Here is a 21,796-nt window from a genome sequence, read left to right on the forward strand (position 1 = left end):
AATTGACTTCTCCAATTACTGCTCGCTATTTTCTGAGTCTATGTAACTCGTTCGAGTGACTTCTGATTAGAAGGATGTATCAAGCGGATGATTACTTTATAAGTAATAAAAGGATTTCTGATTCGCGAACGTTCGACTTTGCTTACGATAACCCCGCCTTTATCAAGCTTAAACAGTTCATTTCGTTTGCTTTCGTTTGGTTACGTTTCAATAGAATTAAACGCGAGGATGTTAAATCGTCCACTCGACATTTCACGCCGACGAGAGCTTCCAAACTCCTTTTCCAGCTCGCCGAAATTAACTTCGCGTCGAAAGTTTAAGTTCGCCTATATCTGGCCTACACGAGGATTTATGGACGAACTTCTTCAACTACAATCAAATCATCGATAACGCTATCGCGAAGCCTTGTTCGATCTTGCGTGCACTTTGCTCTTTTAGTGGACGGCTAACGTTATCGGTTTAAGAATTCTACGGAGTGTTTCCATCAATCGTGGTGGTGCAATCGTGCACCGTATGAGTCTTGATATAAAATTAATTCGCTACGAATCCACACGTTTATTTTCTTATCTCAATCAATTTTTTACATTAATAATAATTAGATAATACTGGTGCTGGGAATGAAAATTCTATTTGTGTTGCCAACTAATCGTTTCGATATAATTAACACATAGAAACTGAATCTACTTTAAATGAAAAGCGACACCTCGTCGCAACCAGTCATCACGCTCGTCCATGGGACACCTAACCGGAAGCGAGCAGACTAACGTGTCCCTCTGTGGGTTCGTATAAACAGGGACGTCGAGCATATCGTCAGAATCATTGTTCCCCAAGTAATCACCCATCGTTTTACTTTTCGCACTGTTCTCGTTGTAAGTTTCCGGTAGAAAGGTGATCTGACAATTGGGCGCAGCTGCGACGGAAGCCGCGTTCGCGTCCAGATCTATCAGCATGCCATCTTCTATCAAAGCACCTGAATTCAGATCGTGTCGCGTTGTTAAGTAAATCTCAATCTCGCGAACGTGCGATCTATTTAAAGTAAGTACGCGTAGATGAGATTACCCGATATCAAGAGTCCTTCGATGACCACAGATACCTTCCACTCGTCGTTTCTGCGATTCTCGAACCAGTTCACGTGCAGTCGAAGGTTCTCCAGTGGTTGACGCGTCTCTCGAGCGGTGTGCTGTTTCAGAACGGTCAGAAATGCTCGTGGCCTTGCCAGTCGCGACATATCGACGACGGATGAGGAAATGGACGAAATGGACTCGAGGCTTTGGTACCTGGATAACAACCCCTTGACGAAAGGCAAAATTTCCTTGGGTCCGTGCTTCCAGTCTTTCATCCAGTGTTTCGGGGTCTGCGTGTTCATCGAATAAATCAGAGAATTTGTAGAGTTTAATTCAGTTTTAAGATTTTAAAGCGTTTCTGTTATTTACCTTGGTATCCTCGAAACGCGAAGCTTCCACATCGGCGCGAACGAGGTTCAAGGTTCTCTTAGTCAAGTTCAGTTCATCGATAAAGAAACTTTCCAGTGGATTCTTGCCTCCAAAGCTCTCTGTAATCGCTGACGATCCGAAAATCGAGCCGTGACGGTCGAGCAACTCTTTCAAGTCCTTCTGGACTTTCGATTCCACTTTTTTGTTACTCTTCTCGTCGCTGCTCGACGCTTTGATCAGAACACCTGTTCAGCGATTATTTTAATTACCACTTGAAACGATCTATCTTCAAGTTTCACAATTTTGATATTCTTGGAATAACGAAGGATCAATTTATACGTGCAACGAAACGACCGATTCCATTTATGGAAACGTACGATTATACCCTACCCCGAATTCGTTATTGCGTTTCGAGGCAAGAAAATAACCAGTAACTAAACGCGGGATTTTTATTTCCTATCAAAAGAGCCATTTATTCGAATTACACCCCCCCGACCGCAACAAACCTTTCAAACGCGCCAACGCCGCCTCCGCAGCGGTCCTCTCCCAAGCCCTGTGGGCGTTCGCGGGCAATCCGAAACACTCCCTGGGCGAGTCGCTGTCGGGAACGTGTTCCAAAGCCCTAACCGCATCCTCGAGCGAACCTTCCGCCACCCTCAACGCGCCAGCCAACTTCCTACGACCTTCGAACACCTCTGAACACCAGACGTCGCGAACGATCGAGCACAGTGCCTTCGCGTCGTAGTCGTCCTGCAGACGGCCGCCATAAACGGCCGCGTCCAACAGTCCTCTGCCCATTTGCCAGCTGCCAGCCTTCTCCTTGCCCCCCTTCGACGCCATTTCCTTCACCGCTAACTCGTAAGCGGCCTCGAGGTCCGATTCGTTCCACTCGTACGACCTGATCCACCCTTGAGGGACGAACCGCCGTCGTTCCTGAAGCGTCGCGTGCAACCAGGACAACAAGAGGCTTCCACGGGCGTTGATGGCTTGGTGGGTTTGACGGAGCTGCTGAAGAGACCGTTTCACGTTTCTCTTGACGCCTTCCGGTGGCTCGTAGGCGAGCTTCAAGCAGAGACCAGCGAGGCTGGGGTAGAATCCTGCGCATTCCTCCGTGGTTAACCAGATCCTTGCGGCTGGGTTCTTGTCGCTGGTGCACGCTGGTGACCGCAACAGGCTCTCCAATCGGGGCAGCCAGTTGAGGGCGAGGTGCAGGTTGCTGAGGAGTATCCAGCTTCCGTTTCTGTACGGTGAGTAAATTGAATTTCTCTTTTCAATGTCGCGACGATTTTCTTTATTGGTAGTGAGAATTGTTTTTATTATTCGTTATCGAATTGCACGCTCTATTTTTTTAAATAAGGAGAGCAAAGTTTTGTAGAAATTGTAAGATTAGCAAATTGTAGAAGAAATCGTAAAATTAAAGCGACGATTTTCTTGCTACGCGGTTTCTACAATCGCGACGCGAAGTATAATAATATAATAACCGAGATACGCGATGAAAGCACGGGAACAACGATGGCTGACATAATACGCCGGCGAGGAGACTGAAATCTTGCACCTCCGTTGCAGTAAGGTGGGTCGACTGAGATAGCGAGACTACGTACGAACGTTTGCTCGGGTATTCCTTGCGATATATTAGACACCCCGGAGGCATCGTTCAACCTTTGTCGACGGAAACTGAATCCGAGTGCCGCGAAGGGATCACTGATGTGTCACGTCGTGGATTTATTGTACGTTGATTAGGAATTAGGGAGGTGTCTCGGGGCGTTTCGAAATTCTACCCTTCTACCGTGGATGTACCGTAAACGGAAATGCGAGCAGGATCTTCAGAGTAATTTACCGTGCAACGAAACTTCCCTTTCGAACATTTATGGAACAACGTTGATAACGTTCTAAAATACTGAACATAAATTTGAATAGATAAATGAATTAATTGATTGCTAGATGGGGACCAATGTATTACCGACAAGCGTTCTCCAACGCGAGTTCAGCCTGAGCAACTTGTCCCTGGCCCAAAGACACTTCGACGAATCCTGTGGCTGATGCGGTCTGGTTGTTCGCCAATGATCTCAGCTCTGAACCAGGGTCAGCACCAGGTGACAATAGCAGTAACACGGGATACGTGGTCTCGTGCTCGGCTACCTTACTCAGAGACCAATGTGGCGGGGCTAAGTCTTTCACGCCTTTAGAAAAGGAAATCGTTGGCAATATTTTTAAACAGAATTCTCGTTTCAAGGTATAGATTCGATAAGATGGTGGATCGAAGGAGAAGGAAGAATAACATTACCTAATACTTCTGCAGCTAGCTTGGACAGCGCCGTATGCAAGTGATCCGGACGAAGAGTTTTAATTAGCAGAATCTTTTGGAACGTCGTTAGACCGTTCTCGGCATAGATATTGGCGACATCGTTCAGCCAAGCTGGTTTCATCTTCGTTGCTATCTGAGCAATGAAAAACGATATACTAATTAGAAGTTAAAAAATGAAAACAGTCAGTAATGGAAAGACAAGAGTAAATTGTTGCGTCTGTTGGATTGGAGTACGGTTGGACAGCTTGTAGCTTCAAGAGGGATGGAATTAACCCTCCAAGTGCAGCTTCCAGTACTTTCTGATAATTAACTCGGCTATTTCTAGCTTCTTCGATTATTTTAAACAACATTAGGTTATTCACATAAATTCTCAAATAACAGTTTCAATAAGTTTGAAACAAAACTAATTAGACACTTCGTATAGTATCAAACTGGTAGCATCCGAATTATCTCTTGTGTAAGAAAAATTTAATTTTCGTCGACCATTTCACACCATGCTGTATGAATCGTGTCCACAGAAAGCTTGTTGGCGACGTACCTGTGGAAACGACGAAACCAGAGTTCGAACCGCTATGCGCCGCTCTTCGGGCACCCACTCAGGTACCCTGTAATCGGAATCTTCGTCGTCGCTTAATGGAGCCTCGCCCAACAAAAAGTTCCTTTCGTCCTCTGGCATCGAGTTCAACGAGAGCGCTAATTGCAGCGCCAACGGTAATCGATGTTTTCTGTACACGGCTTTCGAGCAATACTGTAGAGTCAGTGCCACGAGTCTGTAGTAAAAGCGAAGCTTCGATCGTGAACTTTGAGCTACGTGAAAAAACTATAAAGAATTGACTCTGTTCGACGAAAGTAGGAATTCACCGTTTCTCGATCAATTTGTCTTGCTCCGTTTTATCCTGCGACAGAATGCTCTTTCTGTAATCTTCCGCGGTCAAATAGATGTCTGTGAAAGCTTCCGCGGAGAACACGTAGAACGGACTCAACGCAGTCAGACTTTTCACAATCTTGTACAAGTTCGCCGCAAATTTCGCCAATTTCTCGTGCTCTTTGGCCCTCCTATGAACAGAGCACAAATAAAAGCTTGGACAGCGATTAAAAGTTTATTACAGACAGCACCGCGATGAAACTTGTACGGATCTTCTTTCAGGATAAAAGACACGAGTTACTCGACGAGTCCTCGCGGTTCGTTCGTTGAAGCGTTCATAAATCATGTCGTTCCATTTATGAAATCGTTGGAAAGACGTCTCGAATGAACCATGAAATGATTTAAGTATTTTAGAAACAATTTTAAGCGGTATATTCGTTTCGCGATATTTTTCTGCCATCAGAGTAAGAGGATTAAGATAAGTATTGTAGATGTAGGGAACGTTGCTTATCGTGTCCGCGGTATACCGTATTTCTTAATAAACCTCCGCAGAGAAATAGGGACCTGGTGACGTCTTCGAAGCTTCGCCGACTTTCCTCGAGGGCCAGGGCTATTTCTTTCGCTTTCGATTGAGTGGCTTGTAAAGACGACAAAAGCCCGGCCTGGGATCCTTCCTGGGACTCCTGAAGGAGGTCTTGGCCCCTCGCGGTGGCTAGCTGCGCCAGCAGATCCAATCTCGCGGTGTCCCGTTCGCCGGATAATTTTTCCTCACGTTCCAGTGCCTCCTTCCGTTCCGTTCCCAGCCCCGGCGTTTCCTTCAACAGAACCTATCCGTCCCGCGAGGAAAACTAATTAATCTTTCGCTCCAATATTTTATTTGCCGCAAAAACTTGGGACGATCGCCGGGAACTTTTTCAATCTCATTGTCGGCTCGAGTTAACGTCACTGAAGGATATTCTTTTTTTTTTTTTTTTTTTTAATTCCACGACGGAATGGAAAAGTGAAATGGACTGGACGGGATAAACAGGGATAAGTTTGATGGAATTTCACGGGGACGGAAAACTGCCGCGCGAACGGAATAATTTTGAGACGCGCGAGTAGAAAAGTTGTCGAATTTCGCGTTCAATTTTTGTCAATTCGTGAGACGGCCCCTCGCGTGCAAGTTTGATTTCGGTTTCGAAGATTCGACCTGTTAGCCTTTACAGCCGCGGTTCGTAATTAATATATTCATGGCTACTCGGAAATCGTATTACGTATGCTATGAATACGTATTACGATTCGCAGCATAGTTGGATCATTAGAATTGCATTGAATATTCAAAGTAGTTATTGGTTAACATTCTTCGATCATTACTACTGCTACGAATATATCTCATCTATAGATACTTAGAAACATATTTTTATCCCATTGGAAATATGAAAAGGTATAACTTTTCGCGTAAAATCTTGCAGGCACAGCCTCCACTGAAATTCAACCGATTCATCCGATATTAATCCTAAACTCGTCTCACCTTCTCGACGAATCTCTCCGCCAGACTCTTAGTGCCGCTTCCGAGAGCGATCCTGAACAAAACCGCGTCAACTTCTTTCGGCAGACCGTCCAATTTGTCCCGTCTGGTGGCCAAGAAAAGTTTGAAGCCCTGCGGCGCCGGCAAAGTTCGCTCGCCAAGTTTCAGAGGACGTTGACGTAACAACGGCAATAAGATCGATGGGAATTCCACCAGTTCCTCCACCAGCAACGGCTTGCCGAATCGCACGGCCAGCTCGAGGGTAGTTAAGAATTTTCCATCCTCGGGTTTCGTCGTCTCCAATCTCGAGCCGACGTTGTTCTTCAACCAGGACACCGCCAAACCCGACGGGTCCACGAATATAGGAACCAGCGGACCTCTCAGAGCGCAGGAGGCACCGACCAGACTTCCGGTGTCCGCTGGTAGACCTTGAGCGCGCCAGAGCAGCCTCTCTCTCTCGGTAATCAGCAGATCGATGGCGGATTTTTTCCATTTGTCGTCTTTTCCAGAATTCTGAACGTTTGATTCTTCATTTTATTAAACATTGGTGGTTTGGAAGTGATTAGAGATTCTTTTATGTGCTACGTGTACCTCATAGACGAGTAAGGACGCAACATTCGCAGCCTCGACGTCCAGCTTCTCCTTTCTGCTGGTCAACTCCTCCAGCTGTGCTTGCCAGTCACGATGTTCCGTGTCCAGCTTTTGCAACAACGCTCTGGCGGTTGTCAGCCTCGCCTCTGTCGCCTCGGCTCGTAGCTGAAGCGCGGCTGCACCTCTCGAGTGCTCCGCGAGTTCCTCTTGCAGCTGCGCCACCCGACTTTCGACTGTGTTCAGTCCAGCTGCTAGTTTGCCGATCTGAGCTTCAGCCGCTGACAAACGCCTGGACAATCGCGATCGTTGCTTTACGTCTCATTCTTATTAAAAAGACCATCGTGTAATAATCTCGCGAGAACCCACTCGGCCAGCTGTCGTTGCTCTCGCTCGAGAGGCGCCACTTGCTGAAGAATCTGTCCGTATTGAAGATTCGCGAGGACCCAGGCTGCTAAAGGAGCAGCCGCCACCGAGGCTCGTTTCGCGGTCTTCTCCTCGAAACTCTCTGGCCGCTCCTTGACCAACTTGACGACCGCCTCCAGACTGGCTGACGTGCTTCTTCTCGCGTCCCACGTTCTGAAACGAACAAACGCGTTACCGCGTTCCTCGAACTCCTGCGAACGGTCTCTTAATAGAGGGACGACGAGAGAGAGGTCCTCTTCAAGAATTGTCCACGACGATTTCGATCTCTCGCTTGTATCACATTGGAAATGCGAATGAGACGAAGACTATGGATACGTGCTTCTCATGAGCGAGGGTAATGACGAAGTTTCAGAGGAGGATGGGTTAAAATAGCGAAGACGATCGCGAATACGGATCTCGACTAACCTGATCTCATCCTTGATGCCACGTTTCGCGAGGAAAGTCTTCATACTGTTCCAAGACGTGTCTTTTATGCCCATTAATCGGAGGACGCCCTCGAGAACGTCTCTCACAGGCGCTGGGGGTGCTCGTAAAGAGCGAACTTCTGCCAAGGCGTCAGCGCTGATGCCAGCTACCGCTTGGGCCGCTTGTTCCACCAAGGGCTCGACTTTTCCTAACTCTCCTTCGATATCAGTCTACGTGTCGAAGCGTATTTAGTTTTCTCTTCTCCTTTCAAAATTATTCGCACACTTTTGGGACAAGTGATCGATGAATTACTAGCTCACCTTTCTGCGTGCCAATTCCGCGCTCTCCCGCTCGGTTTCAGCCTTCAAATTGGCCATTTCTCCCCTCTGTCCAGTGGCACCTCGCATCGTGGCTGTTATCTGTTCGAGTGCCGCGTTGGCTCTGCCTTGTTCAGCCTAGAGAATCAAGAACTGTAGCAATTCGAACGAACATTCTCTTCGATCGTGAGAATCATCGTTAAACAACACGTCGACACGTGCCTCCAGTTCTAAACGCTGCTTCGAAACTTCGTCCTCGAGTTTAGCCACTTGCTCGCCAGCTTCCTTCAGCTTTCCCACGCCAGCTTCGAGGCTGCTCAGCTGTCTCTCCAGCTCCTCGCTCCAAGTCGCGCGCAAATGCCTCCAGGTGTGTAGCAGAGCGAAGAATCGCGCTGGTGCCTGTTGCTGTCGCGGAGCTTCGAGATGCGACCTCGCCATCGCCTTGATGCCAGCCAGCGTCTCCTCTGGGGTGTCTTCGACTTCGTGGTCGGTCTGCTGACAAGCTATTTCAATTAGAGAGCCTTCCCAGGACCACCATTCGCTGCCACGACTAGGACCGATTAGCGCGCAGTGCCCAAGGAGTCCTGAACGCGATAACCAGGACGAACGCAGTTCTCCAGTGTCCAAAATGATGCCCACTCGGAGGTAGGTACGTAAACCTGTGGAGTTGTATAATTAAATGCGAGTTACGTATAATATGCGGATAATCTCGCTGTTATTCGTTCCCGTAACGGAATGAAAGAACTTTTAACGCGGCGTTGCAAAACTCGAACAATGAGCTGTGGAAATGGAAATATTAATACAGCACAGTAACAATGAACCGTGCGACGAGCAATTTGTCTCTTTACGCGCAGCAATTTCGACTCTGTAACTGCAGCAGTTACGCGGGACGATTAATCTCGCGTTGATCGCCGCTCTAGCTAATTCCTACGATTTATGTTCACCGTCCCAACAACGATCGTTCGAACTTTGCAACAGAAAATTTGGAACGATCGTCGAGTCGAGAGTTTCGTCAGTTTCAATCTGGGAACAACGCACGTACGATGATAGAGGTATTGCTCGAGCGTGCCCGAAAAATCTTCCCTCCTCGCGACGTCAGCCAGCGGCGCTATTAACCCGTCGAGTTCCTCCACTGTAAATAGTCCTGGGAGTTCGCCTCTCGACACTATTGCGCTCGCCAGAACAGCCAATCCGGCCTCTCTCGCGTGATGCTCCTCCAGCAGCAGCAGAGTCGGCTCGGCATCGATCCCCGCTGCTTGAACCGCGATTCTCATCGACGTTCGTCCGCGACCTAAAAAATTCATCCCCCGCACGGTGGCTGAGCAATTACACTCGATATGAAATCCCCCGGTCGCGAAAGTCACGGGATGTTTGCCGGCCGTTTCGAAACCCAATATTGACCGAAATAGAAACACTGGATAAGGCTGGGCGCGCTTTAAAAAACCGCGCCACCGTTCCGTGCGATATTCGAAGTACAAATTTACGAAATCGTTCGCCACTTTTCTTTTTTTTTTCGACCCATTCGAGGTTAATATCGATGGAAACTACAGGTTTACCGGGTCCAGAGTCCACCAAACGAAGAGAGGAGATCATGGCGGCGAGTCTCGCTGCCGATTTCCTGCCAGCGCCTGGACGCCCCATCAGGATCACCCCTCGCAAGCTCGTTCCAAACGCCCAGCATAAACCTTGCAAAGCAAAAGGAATATCGTTCGCTTCGTTTCTAAGCGATTCTCCGTTCGTACTTGTTATCCTATTCTACAATAGTCTCGTTTTGATTCGCGAAAATCTAAGGTTCCAATCGATGGGATTAAGACCACTTAGAACACCGTGGTGGTGAACCAATAATTACACCGATCGCGTGGATGCTGCATGCGAGTAACTACGGTATCCGTTCTCGCGCATCTAATCTCGCTAGAGTTACAAAGTGGTCGGCTAGAGGGTGGATGATCGGCGGGATTAAGCCGGTCTCGAAATAACGTGAAATTAAATTAATTTAATGGGCTTACCGGCCACCGTGTGCAACAGGTGAGACGAAATCGATGCCTGCACCGGATCGCCTTCCCTGGCGCATCTCGCCGCCGCGTTAATTACCTCCTTACGCCACTGTTCCTCGTCCAACGGCGAGAGTCCATTGTTACCACGTTTCCATATGTACACGTCGTTACCTGAGGACGTAGACTCGATCGCCTTCGAGAGGATCACCGATTCCCAACGGGACTGGTCCTTCGATGTTAATCTGCCGCGGTGGAAAAGAAAAGTGTTCAACCTTTCTGTGGATCCAAGATGGAAGAATCCCATGAAACACGCTCACAATTTTTTACTTCATATTCTATCATTCACAGGGAATGAGTTAAGATCGAACAATGGAAATTGATCATTTGAGTGTTAAAATTTGTTAACGTTGAAAGTTTGCTGTGCGACCAACCCAAACGGTTGGAGAACTGTACTCCTACGATTACGGAGAAAGTTGGGATTCAGAAATTGAAGAGAAATATCGTCGCATCTAGAAATTCGATGTCAAACATCATTCAGCTTCGCTTTAAGCTCGAAAGCTAAAGCTGTTCGAGCCCGCGCGAGTGCCATTACCTAGGATGAAACAGTCGCCGTCCAGCATCCAGCAAATGACGCGTAATATTCGATTCGTCCGCCGGGGAGGGATAATACTTGAAGCTATCCGCCCATAGGATCAGATCTTTCGGCGTCCAATCGACGGGCGAGCCATGAGAAGATTTCATCGATCGGAAAGCGTCCAGCATGACGGGGACCATTCGTGCGATCCACGATTCAATCGTGACGTGATCGCCTCTCAAAGAGTTCCTCAGATGCAATTCTAAGATAGCTACGATATCCTTTGAGCTTGGATATCTGTGAAATAACAATTTCTCTTTGAACGATAACTATTTTCATTTTCTAAATCGATGCGAAAGCAACGGAAAAAGAATTAATTATCTTTTCAATCGATCTCTTACGGTAGATAATGCGTGGATAAAAGTGCCTCCAGTCTGGGATGCAATTTTGTCGTTGCATTAGCCGTGCATATTATAGTCAGGGGGATGTTGGCGAACTCTAGGTCCTCTTCGTGAAATCCACCCTCTTGAATCAACTCTCTAATTAGTTCCTAAATACGCGCAAGTATAATTCATACGATTCTCGTCGCTCCTCGTGTTTTATCTCGCGTAAGTAACAACGCTAATTGAAAGCGTTACCTGCAAGTCTTTGGACGCGAGATGAAGGTCTTCCAGGATTAAAACCACTCTAGATCCGGTTCTGGGCTTGTACGTTCTTCCGTTAGAAGATGAATTTAGCTGTATGCAACCTCTTTTCAATTTCGTCACCAGATCTTGGGGTCCGTATAGGGAGGAACCTTTTATTAAGGTCGACTGCTCGATGCTTCGTATAGAAGAGAGTATCACGGATATCAGAGCACTTTTCCCGCAACCCTCTGGACCTCTTATCATCGTCGCTCGATCGTCCTTGATCCACGGCAAAACGGACGACAACGCCCCCTTCGTGGCACCTAAATTACACGTCGTAGATCGAATCGGACATCTTCAAATTGCTTAGACAATTGTCAATACCTGTTAACGCGACAGGGCCATCCTCGGTGTCGGTCGATTCATTGGCGTCTCCGACGGCTTCCAATCTATCCGCGTCTCGATTATACAAAACTAAGCACGGCTTCTGAGGATTTGGGCACCTGAAGTTCCAAATACAATTAGACACTCGAACTCCCCTCTGAAGAGCTCGATATTAAGGCCCGTTAGTCGCGAGATGGCTCGAAATCCTCACCAACAGTCGGTGTACTGATAAATCAAACGGGCCAGTTCGTCCCTGGCGCTTTCATCCCTTATCTGACTGCAGAGGGACGCGAGGAGAGCGTAGGCAACGGAAGTGTACGTTCGAGCGCTCTTCAAATGACAGAGCGCTGAATCCACTAAGCCCGACGCCGAGGAGACGTCCGCGTTGATCTTCAAACACTCCTCGACGCAGGAACAGAGATGGGCGTTCGCGAGCTCCTTCGCTGTCTCCGGAAGTGCGTTCACTCGCGACGATACCAACAACACCCTGGGACTCTTCGAGCCGAGGTGAACCACTCCCAATCGAGACACTGTCGCGGGGCTCGCGCCGGACAGTTTGTGAGTCTCGAAAATAAATCTGTTTTAAGAAGTGACGTTTTAGAATCCAAAGATCGTCTTAGATAATCTCAGAATTTTTTTATATCAAACTAGGATTTAGTTTAGCGTTACGGAAACGTACTTGGTCCCAGAGCCAAGCTTCACAGCGACGCCATTGGGCAAGGTCAACAATCGGTTGTCGTCCAGAGCGGAGTTCAGAGCCTCTGCCCATTCTGGTTCCACGTCGCCATCGAAAACGATCCAAGTTGTCGCGTCTCCAGCTGACGCGACTGCGTTCGACAGCAAACCCTCTTTCCACTCTCTGATGAGAAGAAGTCGTTTAATTTATTGTTTTGCACTCGCAATTGTACCTGCTGCGTCGATTATGTGCAGCGGTACCTGGTTTGCGGGTCGACGCGACCCAGTAGCCTCGATTTCGGCATAGCGCCAGGGAACACGTGGAGCTGAACGACCGTTTCGCCAATTTTCGTCAGCGCCTCGCACAATAGCCTCCTGATGGTCGTTTTACCGCATCCTGCCGGACCGACGATCGCCACTCCGGTTCTACTTTTCAGCTGGTCGTTCAATTGGATGCATCTGTTCGCCGTATCCTTGCCCAGCTCTTGTTCAGCGCAGAGCTCGAGCAGAGCTGTCTGCAGATCTTGCCTCGCGATGAACGTGGACGAGGATGGGCTTGCTTCCGGAAAAACGTCTCTCAGCAGGGAGAGAAATCGCGGGGTGTCCTCTTCTGTTAATTTGGGCAACGTTGACGCTCTAATCGCAGCCACTAGTCTAGAGAAACCAAAAAGTCGTATTGAAATCATTTTTAAATGAACCATTCATCAACTTTCACGAAGTAATCCTCATAAAACGGATAGAACATCGAACCTGCTAGTCTCGTCCAAGTCACTTTTCACAGGAATAGCATCGAGGACAGATCTGAGTGCCCTAAGGCCCCAGTCGTAGTGTGGCTGATTAGACAACAGTATCTCAGCGATGTCGAGCGTCTCCACGAGCTGTTTCGCGAGCGTCGTGGCGTCCAGAAATCCAGCGCACTCCAGCAACGCCTTGACGATGTCGGATCTGTCCGGATGCGCCATTCCTACCGGTCTGAACAGCCGCGCCAATGAATCCGGAAGCTTGCGTCGACCGCCGTATTCAGACCCGGCAGGGTTCATCGTGATGAACACGCAGCAGTGCGGGTCCAGGTTTATCTTCTGATCGCCTAAAATTACTTGAGACGAACCGTCGCGAACAGCCTCCTGAAGAGGCCTAACGAGCATCGCCACGGCGCTCAGCGTTTCCTCCTCGAGGCGGTTGAACTCGTCGAAACAACCCCACGCGCCCGCTTGCGCGAGGCCGCCTAGTATTCGTCGCATACTTCCGGTGTCCATTCCTGACGAGGAAGCGTTTTAAGCGTTTGAAGTATCGAGCTGGCTTCGTTGAAATTTAATGAAACACGTTAATTCGATTTTGGCGACACTTTAACGCGCGACGAACTAGGTTTAATATCTTGGAACGATTCGCACGAGGAGATCTAAAGATGACGTAAAATGTACGGATTATTGCCCTTATTAAATGACTCGCGTCGAAGGATACAGCAGCGGTGATATACTATTACACGAGAGCACCGAGGGAACTTAATATTAAATGTGCCAAAGGGTGCTGAAGCCATTATTAAAGTCGAAGGCTGGTGCATCAAATATCAGGCTCCCAGAAGCTTAGCTATTCATTAGAAAGAACATTCTCGCGTTAAGTATCTAAATGAAAAATTGAAATCTCCATGAGAAGTCGCGTATGCATTAACAGCTTATTAAAAAGTGACGAGGATAATCATTTACCGCGTGACTCGATTTTTACCTTGGAAGTATCGTTACGTTATTACCTTCGTCACAGTTGAAGACTAAAACGAGCCTGCCCAGAATAGCACCGAGTGCTTTTACGCTCTCGGTTTTTCCAGTTCCAGCTGGTCCGGTAGGGCTGCCGCCCAAACCGAGTTTCATGGCCTGGGTGAGAGCTAGGAAACACCTCTCGGTTAATGGGGTGTGAACCAGGCCTACCGCCGCGCCTTGATACTCGAAACGGTACGGAAATTCCGCGCCAGCACAGCGCACCATTGGTCCCTTGTCCTTAATTAAAACGGAACGCGGGTCAAAATGCAAATATTATACGCGCACGTCTAAGCTTTAAGATAAAAAGAAAGAAGAACAAATATTTCAGAGATTTTACAGATCTGTAACTCCTTATTTGTCTCTGCCAGGTCCAAACAGTGCTTTCCTCCTGCACGGTGACGTTCAGAAGATTCCTAGCTACGCCCAGATGATGGACAGCGTCGAGGAGAAGCCCGCGTGCTTTTAAAGCCGTCAATTTATCACCAGCGTCTTCCAAGCCTCTGTACCTGGCTCTCTGCGTCTCCAGATATTCGACGAGGTTCTTCAAAGCCGAACGACCGTCTTTCAAAGCTGCTTCGCATCGTTCCGTGAAACGAATCCTCTCCGCCAGCAGCAGAACCTTGATGGATTATTAAAGACAATTGTTAACGGCGTTGAAAGTACCCCGGAAACTTTTTCAATCCTTTTAATCCTCTTCTGGCTCTTTCGTTATTTAAATTCCCTTTCTTAAGCCGGTACAACGTTGGATTTTTAAGAGAGAGAGAGAGAGTTCGCTATTAATCAATTTAGAGGATCAAACGCGTTAAAAAATTTATACAGGGATGGAAGATTTTACTTGAGTCGGATAAGCCGACGGATCTGGAGCAGGATCCGCCAAACAGCTTTCTAAACTCCGTCCAAGAGCGGCTTTCATCCCCTCCTCAAGGTTGCTCAACCATCGCGGTAATGAATCTCGAAGATCGACAGGCTGGGGTAACTGCAATATTTCACCTTCCGGCGAAACAACAGCCGTCAGTCCATTATCGTCTTTTATTATCGAACCGACGCCTTGGAACAGTTTAGGTAAATGAGCTTCCAGGCCCCGTCCGCTGGCTGACACTAATTCGAGCAGGTCCTCGTCGCTTAAGAAGTACAGACGCGGATAAAACGATCGTTTTTCCTGGAAATAAGGGATTATTGGAATTTTTAGAAGCGGAAGATCAGCGTTTAGATCGTTTAAGGTTAAGTTACAGTCTTCTGTTGTACCTCTAGATATTCGTCGAGACTTTTCTGACATCTGTCAAGTAAGTCCTTTAGGTTCGTGAAAGCTGAAATAGGAAGTCTCCTCAGGGATAATACTCTTGGATCGCGAGACACTTCTCCCATGAGGTATCTAAAAATGTTAACCTTATTTATCACAGGAAGAAGGAAATTATTCGTCGATCGATTACCGAAATTCTTTGTCTGCTCTGGACCATCTTCCAGTGTCATTAGGGGCTGCGCCACCCTCGTAAACTGGTTCCAAATAAACCCATTTCCTCTGTATGGTGCTTAGAATTTTTATTCGTTCCTCCACTTCGGACAATCCAGCCTCGCATCGTGCAACTTTTGCTGCGAACCTTTCGTACCCTGCTGCGCCCTTTGCACCCTCCAGCAGAAGTCTTAGTTCGCCTGTCGATTAGATATGAAATTCGTTCTGTAAAAATTTTCTGTAAAAACAGCATTCGTAAGGGAAGTCGATAAACTCACCTGCTCTGGCTAACAAACTGCCATACTCCTCGACAAGAATAATAGTTGCGTCTTTACTGTCCTTCGACTCGTGCAGCTGAAGATGAGCCGACGATTCCCAGGACTCGAGTTCCATTAACCCTTGTCGAATGCCACTCTCTGCTGCAGCCCTCTTGGTTACTTCCTGAAAGGAAAACACGCGCGATGCACCATCTGTTTCTAAGATTAGACATCCGATTCGTTACCTTTATTTTCTCAACGTTCTCTTGAATCTTCTCTGAGGAGCGAAGCAAGTGACCCAAGGTGATGTCTCTGGCATTCCTTACGTTCTTCAAGTCCAACAACGGCATCAACTCCGACCAGTGTTCCTCCGCGACCTCATCACCGCGAAGAAGCTGCAGCCACTCGATGGTAGCCCTCACTTCGCGCACCTTTTTACCAACGAAAGTGTCCATTTCCAAGCTGTCCTTCTGGTCCACCGACTGATCCCTCAATCGATCCTTCGATTGAACTCGTATTCTGCTCTCCCACGAATCCAGCCAATCGTGAAGTCTGGGTAACCTTCTTCTAGCCACGGTCCACTCCTCGTCTTCCTGGTTTTTAAGTTCCTCCAAGAATTCCGCTTGAAATCGACAATTGGACTCTTCTATCTCCAACTGTAACTCCAGTCTCTTCATATTCTCCTCGTCATCCTCGAGAACGTCGTTGATCTTCATGTCTATCTTCTGACAATCATTTTTTAGGACGTCTAACTGCTCCTTCAAGTATGTCCATCTTTCTTTCGTGGAGATAATCCAGTCCAGCGTGAGGATTTCTGGCTTCGAGGACCATTTCGCTTGCCATCGTTCGATCTCGTCTCGTAAAGCCACCGCTCTGTGTCGAAGGTTCACCTTCGCGTCCTCTAGTTCGCGATCCACGACACTTTTGTGACGTTCCAGACGGTCAGATAAGTCTTGCCAAGCTGTGTACGCTGCGCTGACACCTGTTTCAACGAATTTTCCTTATCGCTCGAAGTTCCAACTTTAAAGTCAAGATGACTCGAGTAATCCTGAATTCATTGAAATACCTTCAAGCGTTTCGCTGGTCCAAGCGGCCAGCACCTTCGAAAGACCCGCAATGGCTTCCATCTCTTCAGCCATGCCGGAGGACTGCGCCTCGATTCGCGCGTGAGCTTCGTAGGCCAATCCAACTTCTTCCACGTTTCGTGGTCTGCGTTCGAGTTCCTTCGACGCGGATGAAAGGAACTCTACGATGGCCACCAGCCTCGAAGAAGCTTCCACCCTTAGATCGGAACACAGACGTTCCCAGTAACGACGGGAAGCCGATTCTAAATCGTTCCTGGTTGTCGCTGTGTCCACGCTTATGCACCAGATCTTCACTTCGCTCCCGCGTAATCTACCAACCTGCATAATTATTAAATAAATAATTTGAATGTTTAGATTGGACGTAAAAGTATAGCTGCAGCCATGTTACATGTTGGTTCTGACCTCTTGAGCCCATTGCTTGGCGTCTTTGAACGCTCTCGTCCATTCCTGAGGCGATTTTCCTTTCAACCTTTCCAAACGTATAATATTAATTCTCATACTCTTAAATTCTACTTGCAAATGTTACAAATTAACGCGAATCGAACTTTCTACGAGAACGTGGATCACTTTTTTGCTATCCACAATTTTGTTCGAACTCGAATGTGTCGCGGTCCATTTGCGAAGGAAAGGGTCGACGTGTTTACGGTATAATTTATCTTCGACTGGGTACCTTTCAGCAGCATCGATCTTCGCAGGCGCAGCCAAGTAAAGCCATTTCAGTCGAAGCGTTTCCAGAGCGGAGAGCGCGATTTCAGCCTGCTTATAGACGCCTCCGAACAAATAACAGCTCCTTTGAATCAGACCGCCGAAGTGCGCCTCAGCCGCGTCGCCGACCCCTCTGAAATTCATTGGGATCGAAAGGGATCGTCGGATCGACGAGTACAGCTTCGCGCGGACCTCCTCGAGCGACGGCCGCCATTGCAACGACCCGTCTCTGAACGTCAGCTCCGCTTTAACTTCCGGCAACTTCTTCAGCAACGACGGTAACGCGCCCCTGAAGCAGAGAACTGGCGTTTACCTCGTTATTCCGGTTCATGCAGATTACTTATGAATATGAAGATTGGCTGTCGTGCTCGTTGAAATAGTTCCAGGGTTGTTTCACAACTGTTTGGGAGGATTATTTCTCGCGAAGAATGTCTTCTTGCGAGAAGATGCAAGGGAATGGAATACGCTCGTTTGATTATTCAGTCGTTTAGTTAACGAATTTTTAAGCAATCGTTAGAGAAGTATACGCAGCTAGTATTTTGATGTTAATCTCATTAATGGATTGTTTAGAGGATTATTCTTTCTGATTACCTATAAGCGACACCCAAAGCTTTAAGCAGCTGTCTGTCCCAATGCAATTTCCACGCCTTCGTGTTTCCATATTCAGCTTCAACAGTATCGACGATCGTTCTCATGTTCACCAGTGTATCTTTCCAAACATTCTGATTCCCGATCAGATTAACAGTCTCCCCTTTCAGTAAATTCGATACCAGCTCCCGCAGCGAATTGTGCTTTGCGGCTAGCTCCGAGTTCTGTTGCGCGAATTTTCTCACCTAATTCAGTTCCGTCAGAATTTAACAACCACGCTATTTCTAGTTATTTGATCGAACGGAAGCATGTATTGATTCTTGCAAGCATTTCACGTTTCAATTGCATCGCAATGAAAAGTAAAAAATTGTGATACAAAATTCTGCGAATTACCAATTCTTTCAATCTAACGGTGTAAGCGTCGACAGCCTGAGGATCGGACCAAACCACCCCAGATTGCTCCTGAACAGCGCGAGCCAATTCGAGGGCGGTCGTGAGCATTAATGGCCTCTGAGAGGGGACCATGCGATCGCCAATTGTGTTGTGGAACGTGGCAACCTGTTGAAGAGCCCTGGCGCGTCCAGCCAGGGTACCCGCTCTCTCGACCAGATCCCTTACTTCTCGAGGAAGTTCGACGCCTTGACTGGAAAGTGCCCTGGCTTCTCGAATCAACGTCATCAACCTTGGGTCGTACGTGACCCTCATCATACTGGTACCAGTTAACTCCACCACCGCTGAGTCCGTGCCCAACGTCAGCTCCTTGCTCGCGACTGCATGCTTCGTTTCCTCTGTCTGTCAAATAAGTTAACCATTCCTGGATTTAATTTATTCCAAGTTTATGCGATTCCAGGAATATTTTGCGGCACTAGAAATCGCATTAAAGAAGGTAATTTAACGGGTGGAATGACAAAAGTACCCAGGTATCAACGAAGCTTTGCCTCTTCCTTTCAACGTTCTTCAGAGCGGTCGTTACTCTTAACGATACCTCCTCGTATCCAGGAAGATCCGCCAGCAACTCCATCCCCAGTTTGTCTAAACTTTCCAGCCTCAATTCTGCCGATCTGGCAGCCTGAACCTCTTGGAGTATTCTCGGGCTATCCAGCAGGTCTCCCGTGTCCGGTCCAGCTAGGCAGCTCTCTTAACGTTGCATCGATTAACGACGCGGAAAACGAGAAAATAAAACGTAACATCTCTCGAGGTAACTTTGTTATGCAACAACGAACTCAGAATTTAATTGCCAGCAGGGAAAAGTCGACGATGATTTCGTGGAAGTTTCAACACGGTTTAACGATTATGCGTGCTGTTGCAGTTACCTATAAGATCGCCATAAGATGAGAGTAGAGCCTCTCGTTCGCCGCGCAGGGCTCTTTTCAGACCCTCCCTCTTCATCAATTCGAAGTAACGTTGGAACTCGGCTAGCAACGAGTTTGGGGTGGTCGCATCGGCTATTTGAGACTTCAGTTTCTGCGCGACACGGTCCTCCGCGGGTACCAAGCCCTCCTCGATTCTTCTTCGCAACCGGTTCCAGTCGACCCCTCTCTCGTCGCTCTCGAACACGACTGACGCGATCGGTCAAACGTTATTTCGCGAAACAAATTTACCTGTTGTCTTCTCTCGTGATCTAATTTAATGCCATCGAAGAGGTACCTTTTACGTCATCGAAACACTGCATCAAAGTGTCGGTGCCAAGTCCAGATCTCTCGTTGGGCGTCAGCAGCCGCGTCAATTGTCGATACTGGGCACGTAGCTCGCCAATCTGCCTAAAGATCACGAGGATCGCGGTGAATCTCGCCTCGTACCGGGAAGAGGAAGAACCAACGCGACTACCTGAGCCGTTTACCAATTTGCGAGCATCTCTCTGGAATGTGACTGGCACCTGTCCACGGATGAACCGAGTGGTGAGGCCAGAACAGCGTCGTGAACTTCTCCGCCATGCTCGACCATTTCTCGCAGATCCTCGCTGCGCTCGATATAGATTCGATCTTCGCTCGATCGTCGGATACTCGAATCTGTGCGAAAGCAAATGTCAGACGAACCTTTCGTCACGAGACACGAGTATTCCTCTCTTACCTCGTCCAGTGTATTTCTTACAAGTGACACCACTTCGTCTCCGACAGTATCCAAGAAAGATCTCATGCGTTCCTCGGGATACACCAGGTCCCCTAACTTCCATAAATCATCGACGTATCCTGACACTGCCTCGACAGCATCTTCCACGCCGATCAATCCATCTCTGCAAGAATGTACAGAGGAAAACAATCATTTCGTTGATGTCTCGATTCGAACGAAATCGACGATCGAAAGCGTCGTTTCGAGTAGATAGCTGATGCAGCTTCGTGAAATTGTTCATCGTGAGAGGGTCCATCGAATGGACTCTGAGACGACGCGTTTTTACGACACCTGGACACCGCCGCACTCTCCAACTCGGCCCTGATGCTCTTCAACGTTTTTACTGCCTCCGCGTAGATCGTTTTGTCGTGCGACCGTTTCGCACCCTCCCATTTCTTCCTCCAATGATCCTCCTCCTCGAGAACGGAGCCCGTGGCTGGCGACCCGAGGAGATTCTCCTCCAATTTCTTCAGGTACGACGAATCCAGGCCGGAAGATCTGAGCGTTGGCGCCCATACTTGACGAAGCGCCTCGACCAGCGTCGATCCTTTGCCACTGCCAGTTGTCGTGATTTGAACCAGCTCGTGGAAGTTCTTTTCCGTCACTGATGCGTCTGTCAACTGGATCGAATATTCGATTAGCGGTTTCACGTGACACGTGATTAATTTAGTGGCCGGCTGGGCGAGTTTAATTCGTTTCACTCTGGGTGCCACAATAGAATTTTCATTATTATAAATGTATCGCGATTTAATATGGAGTAATATTATTATGTGACTCCATATATCCACGTTCGCTACTATCAGTGCAATTAAGTGGATTTATACGATATATCAAACAGTAAAATAAATTGTTACCCTCAATCAACCCCTGAAGGGTTTATTCTCGAGAGCTGAATTATCAGAAGCTCTAGTCGGATTTCGATAAACAATTAATCGATTCCAGTACAATGTTCACAATACTTCTCTTACCTTGAAAAACACTAAAGTGTTTCGACCAACCGGTAACTCGTTACTCAACTTCAATCCAGCTTCATCATCCGCCACTTCCGCTGGCCGTGCGCAGAGCAATCTGCACGTGGCTCTGTCCAGGAAATTGTCCAACACCGTTTGCTCATCCGCGAGGGTTTCATCGTCGCTCGAGGGCACGCCAAAAAAGTGACCCGCTGTGGAGACGATCAGAGATCTCCGTTTGTCGGTCACCACCATTTTCACCGCGAACAGTGGCAATTTCGATGGCTCGAGCTACGAACTACCCTCGTTACCGTTGCGTCGCACGGGGTTTCCACAAAATGTCTACGAACTGCCCGTCCTCGTCGTGTCTGGCGATCGTTCGAGTTGTCATGACGACTCCTGGTCAACACAAACCGGCTGTCAGCGGTGCCACGTGCTGACGGCATCGTAGAACCAGATGGTAGCACAAGTGGGTTAAGGGTGGCGTTTAGAGTTGGATAAGAACAGGCATTCGAGAAACGAATAATTGCAAATGTGTAAAATAGAGAGAAAGTGAAATACCTTTGAAAATAGTATTTTATTGTGCTATCGATAACTTTTTAAATGTTTCGTTAAAATTTATATAATTTAGCTACAATGCTATTTAACATTACACAGTGAAACATAATATGCTTAAAAATTACTGATGAATTCGAAGAAGCGTTTATCCCCGATTTAAAATTATCTTATCATAGAATTAGAAGATTCTGTATCTTGACAAATAGTTACATATTTATTGGGGTAATTACATCATATCGAG

The 21,796-nt window shown here is 47.7% G+C and overlaps 2 protein-coding genes across 2 annotated transcripts in view; one reads left to right on the forward strand and one right to left on the reverse strand.

Annotated features, from left to right (window-relative positions):
- Positions 1–611: 611 nt before the first annotated feature.
- On the reverse strand, positions 612–21,340 carry Btv (dynein cytoplasmic heavy chain beethoven). The gene is made up of 45 exons (XM_076892852.1): positions 21,016–21,340; positions 20,339–20,667; positions 20,009–20,171; positions 19,766–19,947; positions 19,586–19,698; positions 19,252–19,497; positions 18,855–19,075; positions 18,332–18,730; positions 17,942–18,183; positions 17,316–17,639; positions 17,048–17,114; positions 16,627–16,963; positions 15,806–16,542; positions 15,582–15,744; positions 15,284–15,503; positions 15,099–15,225; positions 14,689–15,012; positions 14,191–14,472; positions 13,847–14,090; positions 12,850–13,357; positions 12,361–12,753; positions 12,104–12,283; positions 11,636–12,001; positions 11,425–11,543; positions 11,053–11,363; positions 10,816–10,964; positions 10,433–10,711; positions 9,853–10,082; positions 9,403–9,531; positions 8,889–9,137; positions 8,069–8,505; positions 7,850–7,984; positions 7,530–7,759; positions 7,068–7,277; positions 6,702–6,990; positions 6,114–6,623; positions 5,168–5,430; positions 4,600–4,794; positions 4,277–4,508; positions 3,718–3,871; positions 3,394–3,613; positions 1,940–2,673; positions 1,434–1,678; positions 1,060–1,354; positions 612–970 (listed from the first exon to the last, which is right to left on the reverse strand). Exons 1-45 carry the CDS (start codon positions 21,250–21,252, stop codon positions 681–683), a joined length of 12,309 nt encoding a protein of 4,102 aa, XP_076748967.1. The 5' UTR covers positions 21,253–21,340; the 3' UTR covers positions 612–680.
- The window catches only part of LOC143422291 (hymenoptaecin), an 82,969-nt gene continuing 65,580 nt past the window's right edge, over positions 4,408–21,796 (forward strand). The window contains exon 1 of the mRNA XM_076892848.1: positions 4,408–4,417. The gene's annotated coding sequence lies outside the window, so the exon portion shown is untranslated. The remainder of the gene's footprint in view (positions 4,418–21,796) is intronic.

Source organism: Xylocopa sonorina, chromosome 3 (genome assembly GCF_050948175.1).
Source record: "Xylocopa sonorina isolate GNS202 chromosome 3, iyXylSono1_principal, whole genome shotgun sequence".
Taxonomy (NCBI): domain Eukaryota; kingdom Metazoa; phylum Arthropoda; class Insecta; order Hymenoptera; family Apidae; genus Xylocopa; species Xylocopa sonorina.

Bases quoted from the DNA above. Each gene is read 5' to 3' on its own strand.
- Btv (XM_076892852.1), bottom strand. From the start codon at position 21,252: ATGGTGGTGACCGACAAACGGAGATCTCTGATCGTCTCCACAGCGGGT. The intron at 16,543-16,626 runs GTATTTCAATGA...TCGTTGAAACAG, and splicing joins GACCAGCGAAACGCTTGAAG to GTGTCAGCGCAGCGTACACA. The intron at 3,872-4,276 runs GTACGTCGCCAA...TTCATTGCTCAG, and splicing joins TGGTTTCGTCGTTTCCACAG to ATAGCAACGAAGATGAAACC.